Source organism: Panicum virgatum, chromosome 1N, assembly GCF_016808335.1.
Source record: "Panicum virgatum strain AP13 chromosome 1N, P.virgatum_v5, whole genome shotgun sequence".
Taxonomy (NCBI): Eukaryota; Viridiplantae; Streptophyta; class Magnoliopsida; order Poales; family Poaceae; genus Panicum; species Panicum virgatum.
Window position 1 is genome coordinate 66,105,220 of NC_053145.1, and position 21,842 is coordinate 66,127,061.

The 21,842-nt window shown below is 48.2% G+C and overlaps 4 protein-coding genes, 3 non-coding genes and 1 pseudogene across 7 annotated transcripts; 5 read left to right on the top strand and 3 right to left on the bottom strand.

Annotated features, from left to right (window-relative positions):
- Window positions 1-460: 460 nt before the first annotated feature.
- On the bottom strand, window positions 461-4,006 carry LOC120657655 (probable E3 ubiquitin-protein ligase RHB1A). The gene is made up of 6 exons (XM_039936047.1): window positions 3,846-4,006; window positions 2,770-2,912; window positions 2,151-2,325; window positions 1,941-2,075; window positions 1,223-1,332; window positions 461-1,051 (listed from the first exon to the last, which is right to left on the bottom strand). The coding sequence occupies exons 2-6, from the start codon at window positions 2,833-2,835 to the stop codon at window positions 1,022-1,024; spliced, it is 516 nt and encodes a 171-aa protein (XP_039791981.1). The 5' UTR covers window positions 2,836-2,912; window positions 3,846-4,006; the 3' UTR covers window positions 461-1,021.
- Window positions 4,007-7,693: 3,687 nt separating this feature from the next.
- LOC120654265 lies at window positions 7,694-9,407 on the top strand (annotated as a pseudogene).
- A 1,273-nt stretch (window positions 9,408-10,680) lies between these two features.
- Window positions 10,681-12,849, top strand: LOC120654267 (protein DETOXIFICATION 35-like). The gene is made up of 3 exons (XM_039931780.1): window positions 10,681-11,681; window positions 11,778-12,279; window positions 12,438-12,849. Exons 1-3 carry the CDS (start codon window positions 10,726-10,728, stop codon window positions 12,522-12,524), a joined length of 1,545 nt encoding a protein of 514 aa, XP_039787714.1. The 5' UTR covers window positions 10,681-10,725; the 3' UTR covers window positions 12,525-12,849.
- A 147-nt stretch (window positions 12,850-12,996) lies between these two features.
- TRNAL-CAA lies at window positions 12,997-13,080 on the bottom strand. The gene has a single exon. It is a non-coding gene; the product is annotated as a tRNA-Leu (tRNA).
- A 216-nt stretch (window positions 13,081-13,296) lies between these two features.
- LOC120657656 (rRNA 2'-O-methyltransferase fibrillarin 2-like) lies at window positions 13,297-16,279 on the top strand. The gene is made up of 7 exons (XM_039936048.1): window positions 13,297-13,330; window positions 13,404-13,711; window positions 14,217-14,312; window positions 14,390-14,467; window positions 14,550-14,726; window positions 15,728-15,796; window positions 15,914-16,279. The coding sequence occupies exons 1-7, from the start codon at window positions 13,312-13,314 to the stop codon at window positions 16,088-16,090; spliced, it is 924 nt and encodes a 307-aa protein (XP_039791982.1). The 5' UTR covers window positions 13,297-13,311; the 3' UTR covers window positions 16,091-16,279.
- On the top strand, window positions 14,023-14,097 carry LOC120657883. The gene has a single exon (XR_005668415.1). It is a non-coding gene; the product is annotated as a small nucleolar RNA snoR60 (small nucleolar RNA).
- Window positions 14,875-14,948, top strand: LOC120657881. The gene has a single exon (XR_005668414.1). It is a non-coding gene; the product is annotated as a small nucleolar RNA snoR60 (small nucleolar RNA).
- Window positions 16,280-17,607: 1,328 nt separating the features above from the next.
- LOC120657657 (serine/threonine-protein phosphatase 7 long form homolog) lies at window positions 17,608-20,199 on the bottom strand. Its single transcript, XM_039936050.1, has 5 exons — window positions 19,410-20,199; window positions 18,603-19,328; window positions 18,371-18,505; window positions 18,076-18,284; window positions 17,608-17,986 (listed from the first exon to the last, which is right to left on the bottom strand). Exons 1-5 carry the CDS (start codon window positions 19,491-19,493, stop codon window positions 17,926-17,928), a joined length of 1,215 nt encoding a protein of 404 aa, XP_039791984.1. The 5' UTR covers window positions 19,494-20,199; the 3' UTR covers window positions 17,608-17,925.
- Window positions 20,200-21,842: the final 1,643 nt, after the last annotated feature.

The following is a 21,842-nucleotide window of genomic DNA, read 5'->3' on the forward strand; positions in this document are numbered from 1 at the left end:
GGAGCCGAGGCGAGCGCGGATCTCCGACCGGCCGCCGCGGCGGAGGTGGAGCGGCGCGCAGGAGCTCCGGCGAGGAGGAGCAGCGCGCAGGAGCTCCGGCGAATGGAGGGAGGAGGAGCAGAGTGCGGCGGGGGAGGGAGGGTGGGGCGGGAGCGGCGGCCGGCAAGGAAGGAGGAGGAGCGGCGCTGCGCGGGTTGGAGATGGGAGAGAGAGGGAGCGGGTGGGGTGATTTAATAATCCTGACATGTGGGTTCTAGTTTGGGCAGCAAAACTGAATATAGAAGAGAGAAATGATCAGACAGAAATATTTTTTTTATAGAGTAGGATTTTAGAGAGTGACTGCTGTGGACAGGCTTATGCCTTATCTGCCATGTGTCTGCAGTCGATTGCTCTCAACCTGAGCCAAAAGGGGGGGAAAGAACAAATATTCGACGACAAGACAAGGATTCACTTTTGTGAATTTCCCACACTGATCAAAATGGATATAAGGAGCTTGGGTAGCTCAAATGAACCATGTACTGGAACCAGTAGTTTTTCCCTATCACCGATTTAGACTACTGTACAAAGGAACCTTAAAATAGAACCAGCATCCTCTACCGCCTATCCAATTCCAATGTGTCATGATCTGCACGGCCACCTAAAACAGAATAAAAGAAGGATCCAACACACACGCACAAATACACAATTCAGAAGAACCAAAGAGAAAACCAGGGAGCAAATTTCAGTACAATAAGTTCCAACTCACTAAAGAACCAGCACTGGTGGATAGATGTATCTCCATCAGGCACCTCGGCAACCCTCCTGCTGCCACAAACAGCACGGATCCACACAACAGGTAAACGCAACAGAGATGCCTTTAACACGTTTCATGTCATTTTCTTCTATAAATTATTTCCCCAGAATCATTCATCCTATCAGCATCTCCACCCATCTCAAGAGCAGAGTACTTGCTCGCCAAAAGAATCCTAGCGTAAATCCAACTCAACAGGCACGGCCACCAGATCCACCTCAGTCAACTATGCTATTCATACATCTCATCTATCAGAGTTATCTGCAAGATACAGCAGTATATAAAGCTTCAGATAAACAGGGGTACCAAAACATTCTTAATAACTAATCTAATCTGCTGTTGCAGCATGTTTCAACTGAAAACCATATACAGGAAAACATCCATGAACTACTGTACAAGTGAGTTCCAGCAAAATTAAATTGGTGTGCTAACCTGGTCGCACACTGGGCACGTATTGCTTCTCTCCATCCATTCAAGTATGCAACAAAGATGAAAATGGTGCTCACATTTGGTCATAGAACGGGGATTTTCTTCATCATATTCTGGCAGAAAGACAAACAAAGCTTATCAGTGAGATCTTTTAGTTTGGTAAATTTAGATTTGTATCGTTAGTTGATGCATCAATCATTCGATTTGAAATTAGTGAGAGAACCATTCACAACAGTCAACAAAAAGCGCAAAGATGTTTCAACAGGGAGCAGGTCATTTGCATTGGTGCCATGATGCATATGCATGTACCACTATTGAACTGCTGAAATTCATTATATATGCAGAAAATCCAAACACATCAAGAAAGGATGCAAACATATTACATCTTCTAACAGACAAATTCACACCACCATCAGAATTTAAGTAATGTATCCCTCTACAATTAGTTCAGAAATGTAGCTGTACTTCACATCTCATCCAACTGAATGCATATACTCAGGTGGAACTAATAGTAGTTATATTTCAACTGAAAAGATTTCCACAACTCTCAGCCTGAGAAAAGAAGAATGGAGGCCCATAGTAAAAAATACCAAAAGCTTGTGGATGAAGTTCCACAGGTCAAAAACCGACCAAGCAAAGATAGTATCTAATAAATAAGGTATTTCATAATCTGGCATGCCAATATAAAGAGTTAATGTTCCCATGATCAGGTAAAACAAACCTTCAAGACAGATTGGGCAAACATCCTCCTCATCTGGCTTATCCTCAGGGGTACCTTTTTCGCATGACTCAAATTCACCCACCTTTGGGGATTGCTGCCCTTCAGTTTTGGTTTTAATGTCTGACTTCTCCAAATCTGCACATGGATCTGAAATCAGTACCATGAGGTGTTAATTATTATCAGTCATGCTCACAGCTAGATAATTTTTACCAGGATTTTCTGCAACAGTCAAGCCAACATCATAAGGCAAAGGTGCAGGTGGTGCTCTGTAAGTGTCAAGAGTGGATGTGTCAAGATTTGTATCAACTGCGACTATAGCAGAAGTTGGAGATGCTCCATCAAAGGCTGAAGACAAGGGTTCATGCTCCTCAGGATTTTGTCGATGCTGAATAATGCAAAGTAAAGTTAATTTAACAGAATGAAAGATTAGATGCAAACATAAAGCTAGTGCTGAGTCTGATTTAAGCATGTTCTTTTTCTCCCCTTTTTGCATAAAAAAGTGACCATCAGACAAGCTATCCTGCTGAATCACTGAGGACTAAAAACAACAAAAGGGAGATTTATGAGTAAAATAATTCCTCCTGTTGCACAAAAAAGGGCAATGTGGCCGTTAAACTTCTAACACCATGTTATTAACTTATTATTAGCCTATACAAGTGACAGACAAGTATAATCTGGGTCAACTCGAATTAAAACAAGTGCGAGACAGTATAAACCAGATTATCATTGGAGTTAATGGCAAGGGCAACAAAAAATACTTGCTGAGGATTGAGCTGGATATTTGACATGAAAAGCAAGGCATATGTAAGCCAAAGCAGGTCCTACATACGTAGACATGAACCGGTGCTCTGTCGGATTCAGATGTTCTTGATGAGCAGCAGCAGCAACCACCCATTGTATCCTGAATAAAGATCTTACTCCAAACTTATCCTCTAGCTGCTGTTAGAAACAAAAGTTCCGTCATTCATATCCCTACAAAGAAGCAACCCTATGTTGGTGCAAGAAGGATAGAAAATCACACGATAAATAGAAAATGGTGCACTTGTATACAGGATGATACAGATGGTACTAACACACAGCCAAGCTACTGCACAAAGAGCTCTAACATGCAACAGTATTTAAGAGGTATATATTATTGACGGTTTACTGTAATTGCAATGATTATTAACATCACAAATTAAACTGCAGTCTAGTCAACTGATTTCTAATAGCTATCAGTATTGAAAACTAGGAACCACAATTATCATCGGGATAACCATTAGGCCCTGTGAAGTGAAGCAGAAATTTTTCGCCAATCCCATGGAATTGAATTGTATCCAGTGAAAATTCAACATATTTCGCACATGGACAAATCGGAACTAGTGGAGGTAAAAGAAAAAAATAAACCAGATTTGTTGGTTTACACAAAACAGGGAAGTCCTTAGATTGCTTATTGTAACACGATTGCCACCATTACTTGCATAATAATTTTACCCTTGCAGTCTTCCAGACTTGATAGAGAAACTGTTTGGAGGTATTCTAAGGCCATAATAGATCGCAACTAAAGAACCAAAACTTCCTAACAGGGTTTTTGTTTAAACACAAGAAACCTTCCAAGGCGAGCACTCCACTCACTCAGGCAACCCCTAATGGCCTAACCGGCCAACTCCAAAACCACTCCCTAATTGGACTAGAAATATCTAAGGTGAAGACAAAATATCTAAAGGAGGTCAGACATCATCGTATATATTGAAGACAATCGCCGCTACAAGGAGAAGACTCCACTATTCAGCAGCGCACTACAAAACGAACCAAAGCAAGAGATGCTCTGACCCGAATAGCCCCCAAGAGATTAAGCAGGAAAGCACTTGATAATCAGCCCGGAACAGCAGCGAATCGAAGCGGGAGACGGAGATTAGCGTGTACCGAGGACGAATTACGGGAGGGGAGCAGGAGTGCGGCGCTCCCTCGATCGCCTCGGGAGTCGCGAGCTCTTGGCCTCCCTGCCCTGCTTGCTTGCCTGCCTGCCCACCTCACCTCCTCCCTGGAGAGAGAGTGAGGACTCGTGCTCGATGATTCCGGGAATTCGGAGGGGGTTTTCTATAAGACTGGCAGTCTAGTGCGGAAGATGGCTAAGTCTGAAACGCAAAAAAAAAATTTGGAAAGATTCTCGCTAATTTGAAGTATTAAATAAAGTTTAGGTCGTAAATCGTGAGACGAATCTAATGGTGCTAATTAATTCATAATTAATTTATAATTAGTGGATGGTTACTGTGGCATCACTGTTGCAAATCATAAATTAAGTAGACTCATTAGATTCGTCTCGCGATTTACAGCCCATTTATTTAAAAAAATTGTAAATAAACTTCATTTAGTATTATATACATGTATTGAAATATTTGATGTAACCTTTTTTTTGGGGAAAAAGAGCGAGACTTTTTGCCACCAAGTTGAAACTAGCTCCTCCTAGCTATCTGTGGGCCTGATCGCTTGTAGACCCACATGTCATGGACTATTTGCAAGTAGATGGAATCAGATCCCTCCTCTCCTGTGTGCACTTGAACTTGCCTTTTTTATTTCTTTTTTTGCCCTTTGCGAAAAGTGGGGCCGCGATAAATGGGACTGAGATGCCACGGAGACAGGACACGTGGATGCAGTCAGGTCGCTGACAGTGGGCCCCTCCACTTGGGCCCTGTTTAGTTCTCTTTAAATGTAAACGCAAAAAAATTTGCGAAGGAATCTTATCAATTTAAAGTACTAAATGAAGTCTATTTACAATACTTTTTGCACAGATGGATTGTAAATCGCGAGACGAATCTAATGATGCTAATTAATCCATGATTAAGCAATAATTAGTGGATGGTTACTGTAGCATCACTGTTGCAAATCATAGATTAAATAGATTCATTAGATTCGTCTCGTGATTTACAGCTCATCTATGCAAAAAATTTTGTAAATAGACTTCATTTAGTACTTCAAATTAGATTAGTAAGATTCCTTGCACGGAAGGTTTTGACGAGGCCGTCAACGTCGGGTCCTCCTCCACCTTTTCCGTTGTGCTTCACAAGTTGGTTGGGATTGTTGGCCTGTGTTGCGAATTTGCGATGCCGACGTGCGTGGTGGCCGTGACCTTTTCTGACTTGCTGTTTCACGGTGGGTGAAATCAAATCACGATGGTTGAGGTAGAGGAGCCTTGGCATCAATACTCGAAATATGAAAAAAAATCATTTGTATGTACTTTCCTAACTTAAACGTTTGTGCAAATCCTTAGCGACTCATGTTTAACAACAAAATATGTGTACAGGGCATCGATGCCATATATAATACTATCATACATCTTATCTTAGGTATAGCACTGGCAATCCGACTAACACTTGAGTTTGATTTTTATCATCCAACTCCAAACCTGACTATTATTGACCATCAAAACCATTCATATTTGGCTATCGAATGATTTTGCAAGATGGTTTAGATGATGTGGATGTCATGTGGCGATGGGTCTACCTGTCGGCCCTCCTTGATCTCTCCTTCTTCTATCATCTCTCTCTCCTGCCGCACCGCCGTCCGAGCGAGCTCAAGCTCTGCTGCTGGCACTCTTCTCTTGCGGGGTCTTCAGCACCAGCGAGCGTCCTCATCGTCGGCGTCACAGAGCTTCACACAGTGGTAGCGTTGCGAGCGGTCCAGAGAGTTGGAGGCAACGGCGAGGGTCGGGGCCAGGGTGGTAGCCGTGGTGCGGGAGCTGGCGATCGTGAGGCTGGGCACGAAGGTGCTCTTCGTTGTGCATCTAGAGGAGGGGATGGTAGCCGCGGACCAGTGCCGTCTAGCAAGCGAGTTGCAGCTTCGCCGTGGGCCAACGCGGGTAACCGGGCGAGCTAAAGAGGTGTGGTGGAGGGAGGCGGCTGCTGTAGGGTGAGAAAAGAGAGAGAGGACAGGAGAGACGAGAGAGAGGAGAGAGGACGGCTAACAGGTGGGCCCCAGCCCCATGTGACGTTCACATCATTAAACCATCCATATTATCCAAACCATCTAGCAAAACCGTTCGATGATCAAGTATAGACAATTTTGATAGTTTGATTGTTAATAATACCTAGTTTTGAAGTTTTTTAGAACAGAGAATATATTAAACATATTCCAGCATCTGTATCGATTGATACATATAGCTGTTCAAAAACACAGTCCACACCGCAACAAGTGTCCGAGCGAAATGAAATAGAGTAGCAGAAATAAAAGAGACTAAAATGTGCTTAGACATAAGCAATCCGATTAATGAAAGACCATCTATTTAATGCGAAGATTTTCATGGCAGAACACTCAAAGTGCGCGACACCCCTCTGACACCAGCGGCCTTTCCTCTTCTTTTTGTAGCAGCGCCCAAAACCGAATCCAATATGTTCCTCTAAACAGCACCTGCAGAGACGAAGAAACCCACACACAGTTAAAAGTAATATAGTTTCGAGTTAGCCGGATCGCTCATAAGATTGCACATGCTCCTACTAAGGCTTGATATTTATGTTGTCTCCTCAGTCCATCTAACCAATGAGTAAATATATGATTCACATTTGACGGCATAGGTAAATTAAAAACAACCCTATCAGTTTTGAAGTTGGATGATTAAAATGGAACTCTCGGAATAATTGAATGGCTAGAAATGGACGGTCGCCACGAGAGTAGACTTAAAAGGAAAAGTACACGGGCAGGCAGGCATGCAGATGGGGCCAGTCGGCGCACACCCTGCACACAGCACAGCACAAGACTAGCTAGCATAAGATAAGATACCCAGAGCGAGGCTCATCGTCATCGCACACCACGACGATCCATCGCTGAACAGGAATGCACATGCACAAGATCGATGCAATGCACACATCACCGGCCAGGCCATGCATGCGTAAAGACAGCATGCAACAGCACCACAACTCGATCGATCACTAGAGCTAGTGAGCTGCTGCTGCTACTAGCTAGCTCCACGGAATAAGGGCGTCCGCAATATACTAGGTATTTAGGCCCTCTTAGATCCGATGGGGGTGTAAACGCAAAATTTTTTTCAAAGTAATCTAGGTAATTCGAAGTACTAAATGAAGTCTGTTTGTAAAACTTTTTGCACAAATGGGTTGTAAATCGCGAGACGAATCTAATGATGCTAATTAATCCATGATTAATCAATAATTAGCGGATGGTTACTGTAGCATCACTGTTGCAAATCATGAATTAAGTAGCTCATTAGATCCGTCTCGCGATTTACAGCCCAACCATACAAAAAGTTTTGTAAATAGACTTCATTTAGTACTTCAAATTAGTAAGATTCTTTTGTACTTTTTTGTGTTTACAGTTTTTTTGTGTTTACGGGATGTGAACTAAACAGCGCCTTAGTCTCCTGATGTGAAAATGAAAGAGAAAAAAATACTATTTTATATTATTAGATCAAAATGCTTCTTTCATATATTCTTAGACTATGTAAAATAAATTAATTATTTATTCATCGCTAGTGATTACTCTTTTTTATTTTTTTGGCACATCAAATCTAGCTAACTAAATAGCTGAACATTCGCGCGACCTAAAAATCTCTTCTCTCTCTCTGGCAGCCGACATGATCGAATGGCGGCCGTGCGTCGCGACGAGCACCGGAAACCGCGCCCTCAAGCCCGCTCCACAGATCATACTGTGCGCCGCGCAACTTGCCTTGTCGATGCCTGCAGCCTGCCCTGCCACCACCTATGTATGTACCCCGGGCGCCCCCGCAAGCAAGAGCTATCAAGCTGCTGCTAGCCGCCGGCGAGAGCTGCTCGATCGATTGATCATGGAGGCGCTGCTGCTCTTGAAGAGGCCGCGCTCCGACGACGACGGCGACGCTCCGCCGCCGCGCTCGGCCTCTCCGTCGTCTCCAACTTCTCCTTCGGCTTCCTCCTCGGCATGGCCAGCGCGCTCGAGACGCTCTGCGGGCAGGCCTACGGCGCCGGCCAGGTGGCCGCGCTCGGCCTCTACATGCAGCGCTCCTGCGCCGTCCTCGCCGCCTCCGCGCTCCTGCTCGCGCCGCTCTACGCCGTGGCGGGGCCGCTCCTGCGGGCGCTGGGCAAGGACGCCGCCGTCGCCGACGCCGCGGGGGACTTCACGCTGCGCCTCCTCCCGCAGATGTTCTCGCTCGCCGTCGCCTTCCCCACGCAGAAGTTCCTGCAGGCGCAGGGCAGGGTGGCGGCGCTGGCCTGGATCAGCCTCGCCGCGCTCGCCGCGCACGTCGCCATGCTGGCGCTCCTGGTCGGCGTCCTCGGCTGGGGGCTGCGCGGGGCCGCCGCGGCATACGAAGTCACGTCCTGGGGCATCGCCGTCGCGCAGCTGCTGTACGTGACGCGCCGCTGCAGGGGCCACGGCTGGGAGGGCCTGTCATGGGAGGCGCTCCACCTCCGGGGGCTCTGGGCCTTCGCCAAGCTCTCGCTGGCGTCCGCTGTCATGCTCTGCCTCGAGGTGTGGTACATGATGGTGCTCGTCGTGCTCACCGGACGCCTCGACGACGCGGAGATGGCCGTGGGATCCGTCTCCATATGGTGTGTATGCGTTCTTCTTCTTCTTCCGTATGGTGCTTGTAATTAATGATAGAGATATGATCATCGATTCCAGCATGAACCTTAATGGGTAGGAAGCCATGGTGTTCATCGGCCTGAACGCCGCCATCAGCGTGCGCCTGTCGAACGAGCTCGGGTCCGGGCGTCCGCGCGCCGCCAAGCAGGCGGTGGCGGCGGTGGTGGCGCAGTCGCTGGCGATGGGGCTGGTGGCCATGGCCGTGGTGCTGGCCTACCGCAACAGCTTCGCAGCGCTCTTCACGGGCGACCGGGGCATGCAGGCCGCGGTGGGGAAGGTGGCCTACCTGCTGGCGGTGACCATGGTGCTCAACAGCGTGCAGCCGGTGATCTCCGGGGTGGCGATCGGTGGCGGGTGGCAGGCGCTGGTGGCGTACATCAACCTGGGGTGCTACTACACGCTGGGGCTCCCGCTGGGGTTCTGCCTGGGGTACCTCCTCCGGCTGGGCGCGCAGGGGATCTGGGCGGGGATGCTCTGCGGCACGGCGCTGCAGACGCTCATCCTGCTCGCCCTCATCTGGAACACGGACTGGGAAGCAGAGGTATGCTGTAATGTAGATGGAGGTTATTCAGTATTCGTTCTATCCATGGCTGCCAATAAGCAGTGGCAGACTGGCTGTCCGTCTTGCATTGCTGAACTATCACCATGGCCATGTCAGGCCGCGCAGGCGAAGGAACGGATCAGCGCGTGGGGCGGCGGCGGGAGCGAGGAGGAGCAGCAGCAGCAGCAGGGGGGATTGGGAACCGGAACCGCCGGCAACCTCAAGGAAGCTTTCAGAGTGTGATAGATTAGATCCATGTTTCACGCACATTCATCGTCCCCCCTCTTATCCAAGTGATTAATTTGAAAGAGTAAAGTAAATTACCAATCTCTAAACTTATTCGGCTGTGTCATCCGGTCCCTAAACTCGTAGATCGACTGTTTAGGTCCTCAAACTTGTTCAGTTGTATCATCTTGGTTTTTAAATTTAGAAATCACTCGTTTAGGTTTTCAAACTTGTTCACTTGTGTCATCTCGATTCTTGAACCTAGTTTCGAGCCTTATCTGGGTCAAAGCAAGGCGATCTAAAAACTCTTCATAATTCTTTATTATGAACTTGAATGAAGATAAACTTCATATCAAATTATAGCCCACAACACAGCCTATAACGTTGTAGTTGAAAAGTTTTTTATTCGAAGTTGTTTAACATCCCAAAATTTAATTTAAATTTGAAATTTCAAAATTTATAGACTTACAACAATATTTTAGGACCCTAAACAGTTTTAATTCAGAAACTTTTCAACAACTAAGTTGTAGATCGCGTAGAGGGCTACAACTTTGATATAAAGTTTCTCCTCATTCGAGTTTATATGAAAAAATTATGAACTATTTTTTTATAGAGTTTTTAGATCGTATTGTTTTGATCTAGATGAGGCTCAAAATCAAGTTTAGTGACTCAGATGATACAACCGAACAAGTTTGATGATCTAAACGGGTGATTTTTTGGACCGAAATGATACAGCTGAACAAGTTTGAGGGCCGAGATAACCCAAATGAATAAATTTGAGGACTTAAATGGTGGAATTGCAAATTTAGTAACCATGATGAGACATCGATACAAATTTAGGATCGACGATGGACTTTACTGAATTTAAAACATACAAGGCACGAGGATTTGATTGGCCCCCAAAAAAACTGAAGGATCACGAGCACGAGAAGAGTGTGATTGCTTCCTTCCTTATGCGACGGAAGGCTAGCAGATTCAGTTGGCTCAAAAATGCATATATCTAACACATTTCTCATCATTTCTGAATGGAATCCATTACTCTTTAGAGAGATCTAAAGAGTTTCCTGCTTGTCATGTCAGGTGTGTGTGTGCGCGCGCGTGTAAAATAGTACTAGCTGCCATGCATGAGCGGCTGCTCACCGTTTGTGACCCATGCACACTGACCCAGTCCAAAGGGTGAAAAATCCTAATGATCTTGTTCAACGATGCGATGCGACTAGCATAGAATAAGCAGATGGATCGGAGTTTGTTGCAGATCCGTTGGTGCATGCGATGCGGCTGCGGTTGCAACAAACTAGGATCAGATGAGATGAAATGAAGCCACGCCGCCGTGCCGTCCTCCTCCTCCCCAGCTAGTCAGTCAGCTCCCCACGCCGGCCAGGCCAGGCCAGGGCAATGCCATCCCGTCGTCCAGCAGGATCGGAGGCGACCTAAGAAAAGCAAATTCGCCAAGAAAGGCAAACAGGTGCCATGGGTGGCTACGCGGAGCCCCTGCTCTTCAGCAGCCGCAGCCCGCGCGTCGGCGGCCACAGCAGCAACAGCATGGTAGTCGCGCTGCACGACGACGAGCTCGACGACGGCGACGCGCCGCCGGTGCGGTCGGCGCGCGCCGCGTGGGCGGTGTTCGCCGAGGAGTCGCGGCGGCTCTGGGCCATCGGTGCGCCCATCGCCTTCAACATCATCTGCCTCTACGGCACCAACTCGACGACGCAGATCTTCGCGGGCCACATCGGCAACCGCGAGCTCTCCGCCGTGGCCATCGGCCTCTCCGTCGTCTCCAACTTCTCCTTCGGCTTCCTGCTCGGCATGGGCAGCGCGCTCGAGACGCTCTGCGGCCAGGCCTTCGGCGCCGGCCAGGTGGCCATGCTCGGCGTCTACATGCAGCGCTCCTGGATCATCCTCTCCGCCTCCGCGCTCCTGCTCACGCCGCTCTACGTCTACGCCGCGCCCGTCCTGCGCCTGCTGGGGCAGGACGACGACATGGCCGCCGCCGCGGGGAGCTTCACGCTCGCCATCATCCCGCAGATGTTCGCGCTCGCCGTCAACTTCCCCACGCAGAAGTTCCTGCAGGCGCAGAGCAAGGTGGCGGTGCTCGCCTGGGTGGGCTTCGCCGCGCTCGCCGCGCACGTCGGCCTCCTGGCGCTCTTCGTGTCCGTGCTCGGCTGGGGCGTCGCGGGGGCCGCCGCCGCCTACGACGTCTCGTCCTGGCTCACCTCGCTGGCGCAGGTGGCCTACGTCGTGGGCTGGTGCCGGGACGGCTGGACGGGGCTGTCCAGGGCCGCGTTCCAGGAGCTCTGGGCCTTCGTCAAGCTCTCGCTCGCGTCCGCCGTCATGCTCTGCCTCGAGATCTGGTACATGATGGTGCTCGTCGTGCTCACGGGGCACCTCGACGACGCGGAGATCGCCGTCGACTCCATATCCATCTGGTGGGTTGCCTTGCCTGTTTGGTGGTTTGTTTCCTTCATTGATTCGATCAGCAGCTGTGTTGGTTCATTGATTGCAACTGAATTGGGTGGGGGCAGCATGAACATCAACGGCTGGGAGGGCATGCTGTTCATCGGCCTCAGCGCCGCCATCAGCGTCCGCGTGTCCAACGAGCTCGGGTCCGGGCGCCCCCGGGCCACCAAGTACGCGGTCATGGTGGTGCTGGCGCAGTCGCTGGCCTTCGGGCTCCTGGCCATGCTCCTCATCCTGGCCACCCGGTCGCAGTTCCCGGTCATCTTCACCGGCGACCGCCACCTGCAGAAGGCCGTCTCCAACATCGCCTACCTGCTGGCCGTCACCATGGTGCTCAACAGCATCCAGCCCGTCATCTCGGGCGTCGCCGTCGGCGGCGGCTGGCAGGCCGTGGTGGCCTACATCAACCTCGGCTGCTACTACGCCTTCGGCCTCCCGCTCGGCTTCATCTTCGGCTACCTCCTCAGGCTCGGCGTGCAGGGCATCTGGGCGGGGATGCTCTGCGGCACCGCGCTGCAGACGGCGATACTCACATACATGGTCTGGAGAACAGACTGGAAAGCAGAGGTTATCCATCGTTACGTTATTATAAATATAGTTGCATATATATATGTATATATGTGTTATATATATATACATATATATTATTATATATACATGGTCTGATGCCTCTTGATCAAGCATGCATGAGATGCTGAATTTATACACATATATGTTGGTTTCAGGCGTCGCTGGCGTTGGAGAGAGTCAGAATATGGGGTGGGCAGCATCATCAAAAGCTTCCTACCTCGGATCAGGACGTGGTCATCTAGACGAATGCTGCATCGGATCGGAGATGATTCCTTAGAATTCGGATTCATCGGAGATGTAAATGGCCATCACATCTCCTGCCGATCAGTATAAATAGTTTGCCGGGCGGCAGCTAGGATTGATCAGAGGGAATTCAGACTGCATGCGACTACTACTGTACGCCAGCCGAGCCAGCACCGGCAGTAAAATTTAGACAGGACAGGGGTTTAGCATAGTCACACACCGGCAACTCACTCTAAGAGCACGACATCTATGGCATTCATTCATTTGAGCTTTCCATCTCTCAACATCCTTCTATATATAATGCCATGGGAACACATGTTTGAATTTGAATTCTAATATATATGCGGTGAAATAGGACTTATGATGATGCTTGAGAAAAAAGAGAGATATGAACGGACTTAGAAAATACATACATCTAAAAAATGATAGTAGTAGGTGTATAAAAAAATAGCAGGTAATACACAAAAAATATGTAAAAAGTGGGATTTGAACCCACGCCCTCGTTAGAGGACCAGAATTTGAGTCTAGCGCCTTAGACCACTCGGCCATCCTGATTTGGGTGGTTATTTCCGGTATTTACAATATTTACACATATTTTTGTCTACTCTGTGCCATCTGACCGTCCACTCAGAATCTTACAATCCAACGGTCCTGATCAGACACAAACCCTACTCTTCCTCTATAAAATTCTCTTCTCCACCCATCTCTTCCTCAAACCCTAGCCACCCCAGAACCCTAAACCCTTCTCCCCTGCGGCGGCTACAAGCTCCTCGTCGACTCGGAACCATGAGGCCACCAGCTCGAGGTAACTAGCCCTAACCCTATCCTTCTCGCTTGCTCGCTCACTGCAGCCTGGTTAATTGTTTCGCTTCACGAAGGACGCGGCGGGAGGGGAGGGAGATTCGATGGCGGCGGCCGTGGCGGCGGCGGCCGGGGTTTCGGTGGTGGTAGAGGCGGAAGGGGGGACAGGGGTGGCAGAGGTGGTGGCGGTGGCAGGACTCCGAGGGGGGGCGGCCGCGGTGGAAGGGGCGGTCGCGGTGGCGGCATGAAGGGCGGGAGCAAGGCCGTCGTGGTTCCGCACAAGCACGCCGGCATCTTCATCTCCAAGTCCAAGGAGGACGCCCTCTGCACTAAGAACATGGTCCCTGGCGAGTCCGTCTATTCAGAGAAGCGCGTCTCCGTCCAGGTTCGTGCATAGCTTGTTCACGTCTCATTTTTATGCACATCTTGTGATATTGTTGTGGCGTGTACTATGGTTTTATACTGAGGTTATTCACACGATGTTTGATGTCGTTTTAAATCTATCTGTTCTATACATGGTTTTAATGTTCACGCGAGTAGTTTGATTTTGTTGATCTACTGTGTTAGTGATACTTTCATACCCTGAAAGAAAACAAGAATAGTAGTTCCCATTTCCATTGGTAAACGAATTTGGTGTCGTGTCACCTATGGTGGTTAGCGATCTATGCTTCTGTGATAATATTGGGAGCTTGGGCTCAGTAAATGATGAGTATACTCGGATTCCCCTTCAGGACATCTAAATGGATGATGCAAATTCGAGATTCTGATCCGCTTATGTCCACTGATGCGTTATGGATTTAGTTTCCCTTCTCTTTTATGATCTTTTTGCTGTAATCAACTAATCATATTTATGATAGTACCTGATTCTGTTGTGCAACTCACTCCTACAGAATGAGGATGGGACAAAGGTTGAATACAGGGTGTGGAACCCCTTCCGTTCCAAGCTGGCTGCTGCTGTGCTTGGTGGTGTTGACAACATCTGGATTGTAAGTTGATTTGCTTAACCAGAGTGCGCACTATGTTTTTCAACATGTTCGCAACTGAAAATTTGTTCATTATGTAGGCTCCTGGTACTCGTGTGCTGTATCTTGGTGCTGCTTCTGGCACCACTGTGTCCCATGTGTCTGATATTGTTGGACCAGTGAGTTCCCTATCACTTGAATTTGTTACTAATCCATGTTTTTTTAGTTTGCTGTCTTTAAAGATATTTGTCACTTTTGCAGGAAGGGTTGGTCTATGCTGTTGAGTTCTCTCACAGGAGTGGTAGGGATCTTGTCAATATGGCAAAGAAGAGAACCAATGTGATCCCCATTATTGAGGATGCTAGGCACCCTGCAAGGTACCGCATGTTGGTTGGCATGGTTGATGTTATCTTCTCTGATGTTGCACAGCCTGACCAGGTATATCTATCTTATCACTTATATTTGATGTTTTTGTCTATGCTTGCTACTGACCTCTGAATAACCTAACTATAAAGATTATACAATTTGGAGTTTGTTTTTTTCTGTGTCCTGTGCTTCCATTTTTTTTCTTGGCAATACTGGGTCAAAGCAAGTGATGAGCATACTCGGATTCCCCTTCAGGACATCAAATGGATGATGCAAATTCGAGTTTCTGATGCATCTTCTACCCAATGCCTAACAAATGCTTCCTTTTGTTGCTTGTTTTTGCTTTGTTTTTTCTTGATTTTTTCACATAAGACTGAAACCTTGTTTACTTTAACCTTCAATTTGGAGGTCAATGTGTCATGGCTCATAAGACTTTTTTTTGTCGTGGACAACACAAGGGTACACCACTATTGAGTAAGATTCCTTTGTCATTTGGTTTATATGATGGTTGCATATTTGTGGTGGTTGACACTAGCCATCTACATTATTACTTATTCTTTGTGTTCGCATTTGGCATTTCCTTTGAAGCTCTTTCCTTTTAAAGGTGGTGTGTTGTTTGTACTTCTTTTGTAAGTCCATACAACAAATTGACACTCTGCGAGCCTGTGAATGATGTCTGATCTGTATATGACGTATAAATCGAGAAATCAGGTGTCAATTCCTAGTCTGTACTCAAACAATCAGTGGCTTGGTATAAATGTCATATACTTTTCTCTGGATTATAAATTTAAGACACAGCAGCACTGGTTGTGCAACTGTAGTTAGAACAGATATGATGGGCTGGTAGTGTAGATGAGTTATAGTATGTGTAATAAAACAGATGAGTAATGGTAATAGAACAGATAAAGCAGGTATGAGTAATGGTAATAGAACATACATGTTGGCTTTTTCAGATATTATGAGTAATGGTAGTAAATTCTAGGTACGGACCTATTAGCATTGTGTTCCCTGGGAAACTGTGGAATGTCTCTGATATGTAGCTTATAACGGTCAATGGGTATTCTATTGTGCAGGCTAGGATCTTAGCCCTTAATGCTTCATACTTCTTGAAGAACGGTGGCCATTTTGTGATTTCAATCAAGGTACTTTGTGGCTTGAGAATCTGGAATTCATTTAGTTCGTGAGCAGTAATGCTAGAACAGTTAGCTTCATCAATCACTTGTGGCTTGCGTTGATCTGACATGGAATCTTTTGTTCAGGCGAACTGTATCGACTCCACCATGCCTGCTGAAGCTGTGTTTGCTGCTGAGGTGGAGAAGCTGAAGCTTGATCAGTTCAAGCCGTCGGAGCAGGTGACCCTGGAGCCCTATGAGCGTGACCACGCCTGCGTGGTCGGTGGCTACAGGATGCCCAAGAAGCAAAAGGCTACGTCCTAAAGAGAAGAAATTGTGTTTGGGGGGCATGGCAATCTTCTTTCTGAGATATGTTTGTTGTATCCTGGAGAAAGAACTTTTGAGCAAGTGTTAGGGTTTTGTAGCAGCTATGTTGAACTTGTTCTGGTTTAACAGCAACTATTTGGTTGGATCAAGATATGGAAGTATTGACGTCCATTTTCCTCGAATGAATCCCTCGCGCTTGATGTCTGAATTGGCTTACTACAGTCGGTTTAGACTGCTCACGGCATATGTTCCTGTTGTCAGTTGATGATTGCTTGCTTGGAAGCAAGGTGTCTATCGTTTCTTTGGTGCTGGTTCGAGACTAATGAAAACCGATTGCTGGCACCTTGTTAGGTACGAACTTGTAGGCAAGGCCCAAACCAGCGATTTTTTTATATTTTAATCTTTTTTAATCTAATATTTTATAAATAACCCGTACCGATCTAAATTTTCGAAAACTAAGTCGCGCCAACTTACGTGGCGTGACTCCCTGAAGTGTCAAGCCATATGCTTTGGCATGACCAAGCTGCTACGCTGGCACACGCACGATGCGGTGGATGATGTAGCAAGGCGGTGTCGCGCCATGCTCCGTGGCGCGACCCAGCTGAATATAGGCCCACCCGATGGACGGTCTTTTCCTCCACCTCTCTTTCTTCTATCCTTCACTCCCCACCCGACCTGGGCATCATGGCGCCGCCCGTCGCTGTCCCCCTCTAGATCCACTCGATCTTCCACCCGATTCAAAAGGGGAATTGAAGGGAAATCGATCCCCTCCTGCCACGCCATCCCGCGAGGAGGTCCAGCGCCGCCAGGCCCAGGCCCCGCCGCCGCCCCTGCGCATCGGCCCGGCCCGGCCCCGTTGCTGCTGCGTGGCGCGCAGCGCCGTCGACCTGCAGGAGCCGCCCCTGCTGGAGGTCCCGCGCCTCCCGCCGTCGCTGCTGGAGCCCGCGCGAGAAGGTCCCGCGTCGCCCGTCCCTGCTGGAGAGCCGCCCGCCGCCGTCTCCTGCGCCTGACCTCCGGCGCCATCCGCAGCCCCTCCTGCCACGCCATCCCGCGAGGAGGTCCAGCGCCGACAGGCCCAGGCTCTCGTACTGCCGCGCCACCGTCCGCGGTACACATCAATCTCTCTCCCCATTGTTTTCTGAACTAAATTTGTTTTATGATTTCAATTACTGAATAATTGCATAACAAGGACAAAGGCAAAGCGCCACAAAGACACATTCAAGCACCGTAGGAAGCCTATGACACAATATAGCTATAAAGTCGTATATTTAAGCATTCCTATGCCATCCAGCCCAGCTAGGCAAACAAAAGTCCAAATCCGAGATGGAAGATTTAGAGGGTAAATGCAAAACAAATAAAATGACTAATCTCTGAATCGAGATATATTAGAAATGACTATATAGTTAAAATACGAGGAGGATATTTGTCTGAATATTTGTCCTTACAGATACGAGGAGGATAAAATACGGCAACAAATTAAGAAGATAGAAATGACTATATAGTCCCACAAGCAGTAAGCAAGGTGATACTGAATCACTGAACTTGCTTCCACAAATAAAACCAAATATTTAGACTTCATAGCACACTGATTCAGAAGAAAGGGGGTGAAACAAACTAGTGAAATACAACAGCAGACTTCAGTATTTAATTTCATATTTTTCAAGTGTATATGTGCTTTACCTAATAGGATTGCTTAGAAATTCGGTTTCTACATGCAGTTCCATTTTTTTTTTTTGAAAACTGTCATGCAGTTCCATTTCTTTTAAAACTGTCATGCAGTTCCATTATACACAACTCCAATAATTAATTTGTGCCTCGACCATTCCAAGCATTCACATATGCAAGGTGCTTCTCCTCCCAGTTTTTGGCAATCGATGCTTCCGTCGATCAGTTCTACATATAATGTATGCAAGAATTAATGTAATTGCAAAACATGCAAATATTTTCCATAGAATGAGATTGCAGAAAATAAATAACCATACCCGTGCAACTCATGACTAGTATTAATATACTCAGGCGGACAAAACTGAAGTATTCCAAATTGGCGCATCACCCGATTGGGAAGGTGGTACTCAACAATGTAATAGCAAATAAGATGGCAAACTGAGCGCCAGTATTCATTATCCCTCATGCATTGCGGACTAAGATTCATGTTTTGCACCTCTATGCGATTGTATGGTTGCCATTCAACCTAATACGACATGTTCAATATGATTACAACAAATTGAGGACGATATATTACACGAATTGCGGTAGAGGAGGTGGTTATAGACTTACGTGTGCAGCATTTAGGCAATCAAGGCCATTGCTGTAGTCTATGTACTGCCTTCCTGGATTACCGTGCACGGTACCAATATTGTTCCATAACCAACCCACTGTAGCCACAGCCTCTCCCTCGTATAATGGCGTAACCTTAGATATAACAATAAATAATGACATTAGTGAATTTTGAAGATTACCCAAACCTAACAACAACAATGCAAAAATAATAAACAAATAAAATACTTACTCCATGAGCATAACGCTCCGGCCGGCCAACAGGATGGCGCTCCCACATCCACAGTTGCAATAGGTAAGCACAACCACCAAGATTTGCACTATGTTTGCTCCGCCTACAAGCATTACACAGCTGACGGTACAACCACCCAAGTGTTGCGTTCCCCCAGCTGAAAGTGGCAATGTTGTCCCAGTCTTGACCAATTAGTTCTAGCCACATCCATGAGATTGTGTTGCCGCTCGAATCAGGAAATAGAAACCCGGCGATCAAATGCCATAGCCATGCCCGAGCGAACCTAGCAACCATCCCGCCATTAGCATCCGCTCCAGGTGGTGTACCAAAATGTTGTGTCAACCAAGCTGAGGTCACTCCTGTAGGCCTCTTATCCTTCGTGTCTTCCGGTGGTTCGGGTGGGTGCACTCCAAACAACAGCTCCACTCTTTCCCTCCATCCATTTGGACAGATGCTACCAGTTACGGCTCTACCATCTATACGAAGCCCAAATAGCATTGCCACATCTTGGAGTGTAATTGACATCTCACCGCTGGGAAGGTGGAATGTGCGTGTCTCAGGCCTCCACCGGTCCACCAGAGCTGTTAAAGCTGCATTGTCCATACCGGGGAGGCCCTCCTTGACTAGCCACACCAACGGGAGGAATCCAGCCCGTTTTAGGTACGGTGCGTACCTATCATCCCACCACAGAGGCTTGTGAAGGCGGGGGCGTAGAGGCTTCAAAACCTACAAAAATATCAATGAACTTTATAATCAACTAAAATCAAATTAATGACTTCACAAAAATAAAAACGAACACAAGTTCACCTGCATACGCTCTTCTTGTATCTTGCCACGGTGCCGCTCATCATAAACCATTTGTAGGAGGGGATACCGTGGGTGTTGTGCCATCTACATTAAAAAAACAAACAAAAATCAAAGATCACATTTTTTTCAAAATGATTAACACAGATACAATCAAAGGCCATGGTCCTTAAGCTCAAATGAAAAAAAATCATACTTGACCAAGATTAGGGAATATGCTAATCAATGAACTAGTTCATTGCATTTTTTCCACTTCCAATTAGGTATAATCCCTATATAATTCAGTAATAAAATTTAAACTTTACCGAGAAATTCAATTACCAAGAACATAAATTACATTCCAAATCTTAAATTCAATAGTTAAATACAAATACTTCAAACATACTAGTTCATGAAAGTCTCGATTATGTCATTCTCATCCACCTAAAAGAAACTATCCCGCTCAATGAATTTGACAAAGACAATCATACAAAAGAGCATCACCCAACTTATTTCTTTTCTTAGCTTTGACTGAAGCTTTTCTTAGCAATATCCCCATTACTCTTTATAGTTCAATTGTTCAACAGATTACAGACAAAGTAATAAAGTGCATCAATAATCAATGATATGGCCAAAATCATGTACTATATAGACTACAATTTTGAACAAACCTTCAGAGGGAGCAGGATCTAGGGGGTGTCGGCCTCCAGGCAGGCAGCAGGGGGCGCCGGCCTCTAGGGACCAGGCGACCAGTCGGCCTGCAAGGCAGCCGGGGGCGCCGACCTGCAGGGAGCCCGGAGTGGCCGACGAGGTCCTGCAAGGAGGGGGGCGAGGGGCAGGGGCGGCATCAGATCTGCAGGCGCCATGGCCGGCGCTTGTTGGCAGGTTAGGGTGCCGGATGGGGAGGACAAACTGGGGAGGCGTCGCTGGAGGGGAAGGCGAGGGGGAGGAGGTCCACTCCCGGCGGTGGCGGTAGCAGCAAGGCGGCGAGTTCGGAGACTGTCGGTACCCCAGGACTGGGGTACCCCCTCTTGCTGCGTCTAGGCAAAAGCCTTGTAGTTATCCTTAACTACGTCCAGCAGCCGGACCCCTGCGGTCCGGAGCCCTGCTCACCCAACAGCGGTCCCGGACCCGTCCCCTGGTTGGGAAAGGTCCGGGAGCACCACGTGATCCGGGAAAAGCTGGCGGTCAGCCCGAACGGCCGGAAGCTCCGGACCTCCCGAAGAGGACCGGATCCCCAGGGAATCCCGGACCCTCCATGGGGTCCGGGACCCCCTGTATAGTAACCAGACCCCTCTCCAAGGAAAGGAATCGTCACCCCGCCTCGGGGTGGTCCGGGGCCACCACGTGTCAACAGGCCCAGACACGTATATAAGGCCGCTTGGTCTCCTTATTAAGGCTCACCTACCGCTGCATTCATTACGACAGGAGGACGTCCGCATTGATGTAGCAGAAGCCGAGGCGATACTTTGACCAGGGGACACTATTGATCGCGTATTACCAAGATAGTGGAGCTGCTGGCGCCGCCCACGCCGCGCCTGTCAGTCTGCCATAACAGATGGATACGACGGCTCGGCTTCACCCATTATGACGCTTACATAATAGCCTCCACAGGCCACGCCGCAAGCTACGCTCCCCCAACAGACACCTTGCTGATGGGACAAGAGAAGACCACCTTTCGTCATAGCGCTAGCAGGGCGTGGGAGCGTATCGGAGGAAAGATTCGTAACCACTGTAGCCATTTAAATACTCTGCGCAGTATGCTGCGCAGTCACGTTGGGCCCACTTGTCGGGGCCCCAACGTCCTATGTATCCGCCCCCTTGGTCTATAAAAGGGGGCGCCCGCTAGAAGGAAAACTCAGGCTGGGTGAGAGCCAAGGCCCGGCAGAGGATAGATTCATACACAACAGAGATCAAAACTTCTCCCAGTGGATGTAGAGTATTACGCTCCGGCGGCCCAAACCACTCTAGATCGTGTGTTCTTGTGTGCTTATCTCAGAGTAAGATCAGCCCAATCGCCTAGTACCTTCCCGAGCACTCTCTCTCTGGGAATAGGCGGGTGCGTTCCGCCACCCGGCTATGGGTACCCTAGAAATCCCGCGACATTTGGCGCCGTCCGTGGGGAGGTGCAGGCGCTGGCTGGATCTTCAGGCTTCTGGGGCCGTGTTCATCCTCTGCATTGACGAATGATAAGATGAAGGAAGGCAGGGCGTCACCCACGCCGCATGCTGTGGCACTGGGGCGACAACGCCCACGATGCGGCGGCACGCGGCAGCGGCGTTTGTTGTGCGTCGCCACTGCGACACCTCAGAGCCGGCGCGGCAACTCATAGCGGAGGCGTTGCTGGGCGCCGCCGCCCCTACGTCGGCTCAAGGTTTTCTCTCAAGCAACGGCCATGCTTCCTCTCCGGCGGCATGACGTCGGTTCAAGGCTTTCTCTCAACATGGAGCCTGGAGC

What these genes read in the sequence shown, in the direction of transcription:
- LOC120657655 (XM_039936047.1), bottom strand. Translation starts at nt 2,835, where the DNA reads ATGGGTGGTTGCTGCTGCTGCTCATCAAGAACATCTGAATCCGACAGA. An exon ending in GAGCACCGGTTCATGTCTAC is followed by an intron (nt 2,326 to 2,769) that starts GTATGTAGGACC and finishes TGCATTATTCAG; the next exon opens with CATCGACAAAATCCTGAGGA. An exon ending in GACTGTTGCAGAAAATCCTG is followed by an intron (nt 2,076 to 2,150) that starts GTAAAAATTATC and finishes ATCCATGTGCAG; the next exon opens with ATTTGGAGAAGTCAGACATT.
- LOC120654267 (XM_039931780.1), top strand. Translation starts at nt 10,726, where the DNA reads ATGGGTGGCTACGCGGAGCCCCTGCTCTTCAGCAGCCGCAGCCCGCGC. An exon ending in GTCGACTCCATATCCATCTG is followed by an intron (nt 11,682 to 11,777) that starts GTGGGTTGCCTT and finishes GGGTGGGGGCAG; the next exon opens with CATGAACATCAACGGCTGGG. An exon ending in GAACAGACTGGAAAGCAGAG is followed by an intron (nt 12,280 to 12,437) that starts GTTATCCATCGT and finishes TGTTGGTTTCAG; the next exon opens with GCGTCGCTGGCGTTGGAGAG.
- LOC120657656 (XM_039936048.1), top strand. An exon ending in AGAAGCGCGTCTCCGTCCAG is followed by an intron (nt 13,712 to 14,216) that starts GTTCGTGCATAG and finishes TCACTCCTACAG; the next exon opens with AATGAGGATGGGACAAAGGT. An exon ending in ATTTTGTGATTTCAATCAAG is followed by an intron (nt 15,797 to 15,913) that starts GTACTTTGTGGC and finishes TCTTTTGTTCAG; the next exon opens with GCGAACTGTATCGACTCCAC.
- LOC120657657 (XM_039936050.1), bottom strand. Translation starts at nt 19,493, where the DNA reads ATGGCACAACACCCACGGTATCCCCTCCTACAAATGGTTTATGATGAG. An exon ending in CGGAGCGTTATGCTCATGGA is followed by an intron (nt 18,506 to 18,602) that starts GTAAGTATTTTA and finishes GTTATATCTAAG; the next exon opens with GTTACGCCATTATACGAGGG. An exon ending in ACTAGTCATGAGTTGCACGG is followed by an intron (nt 17,987 to 18,075) that starts GTATGGTTATTT and finishes CATTATATGTAG; the next exon opens with AACTGATCGACGGAAGCATC.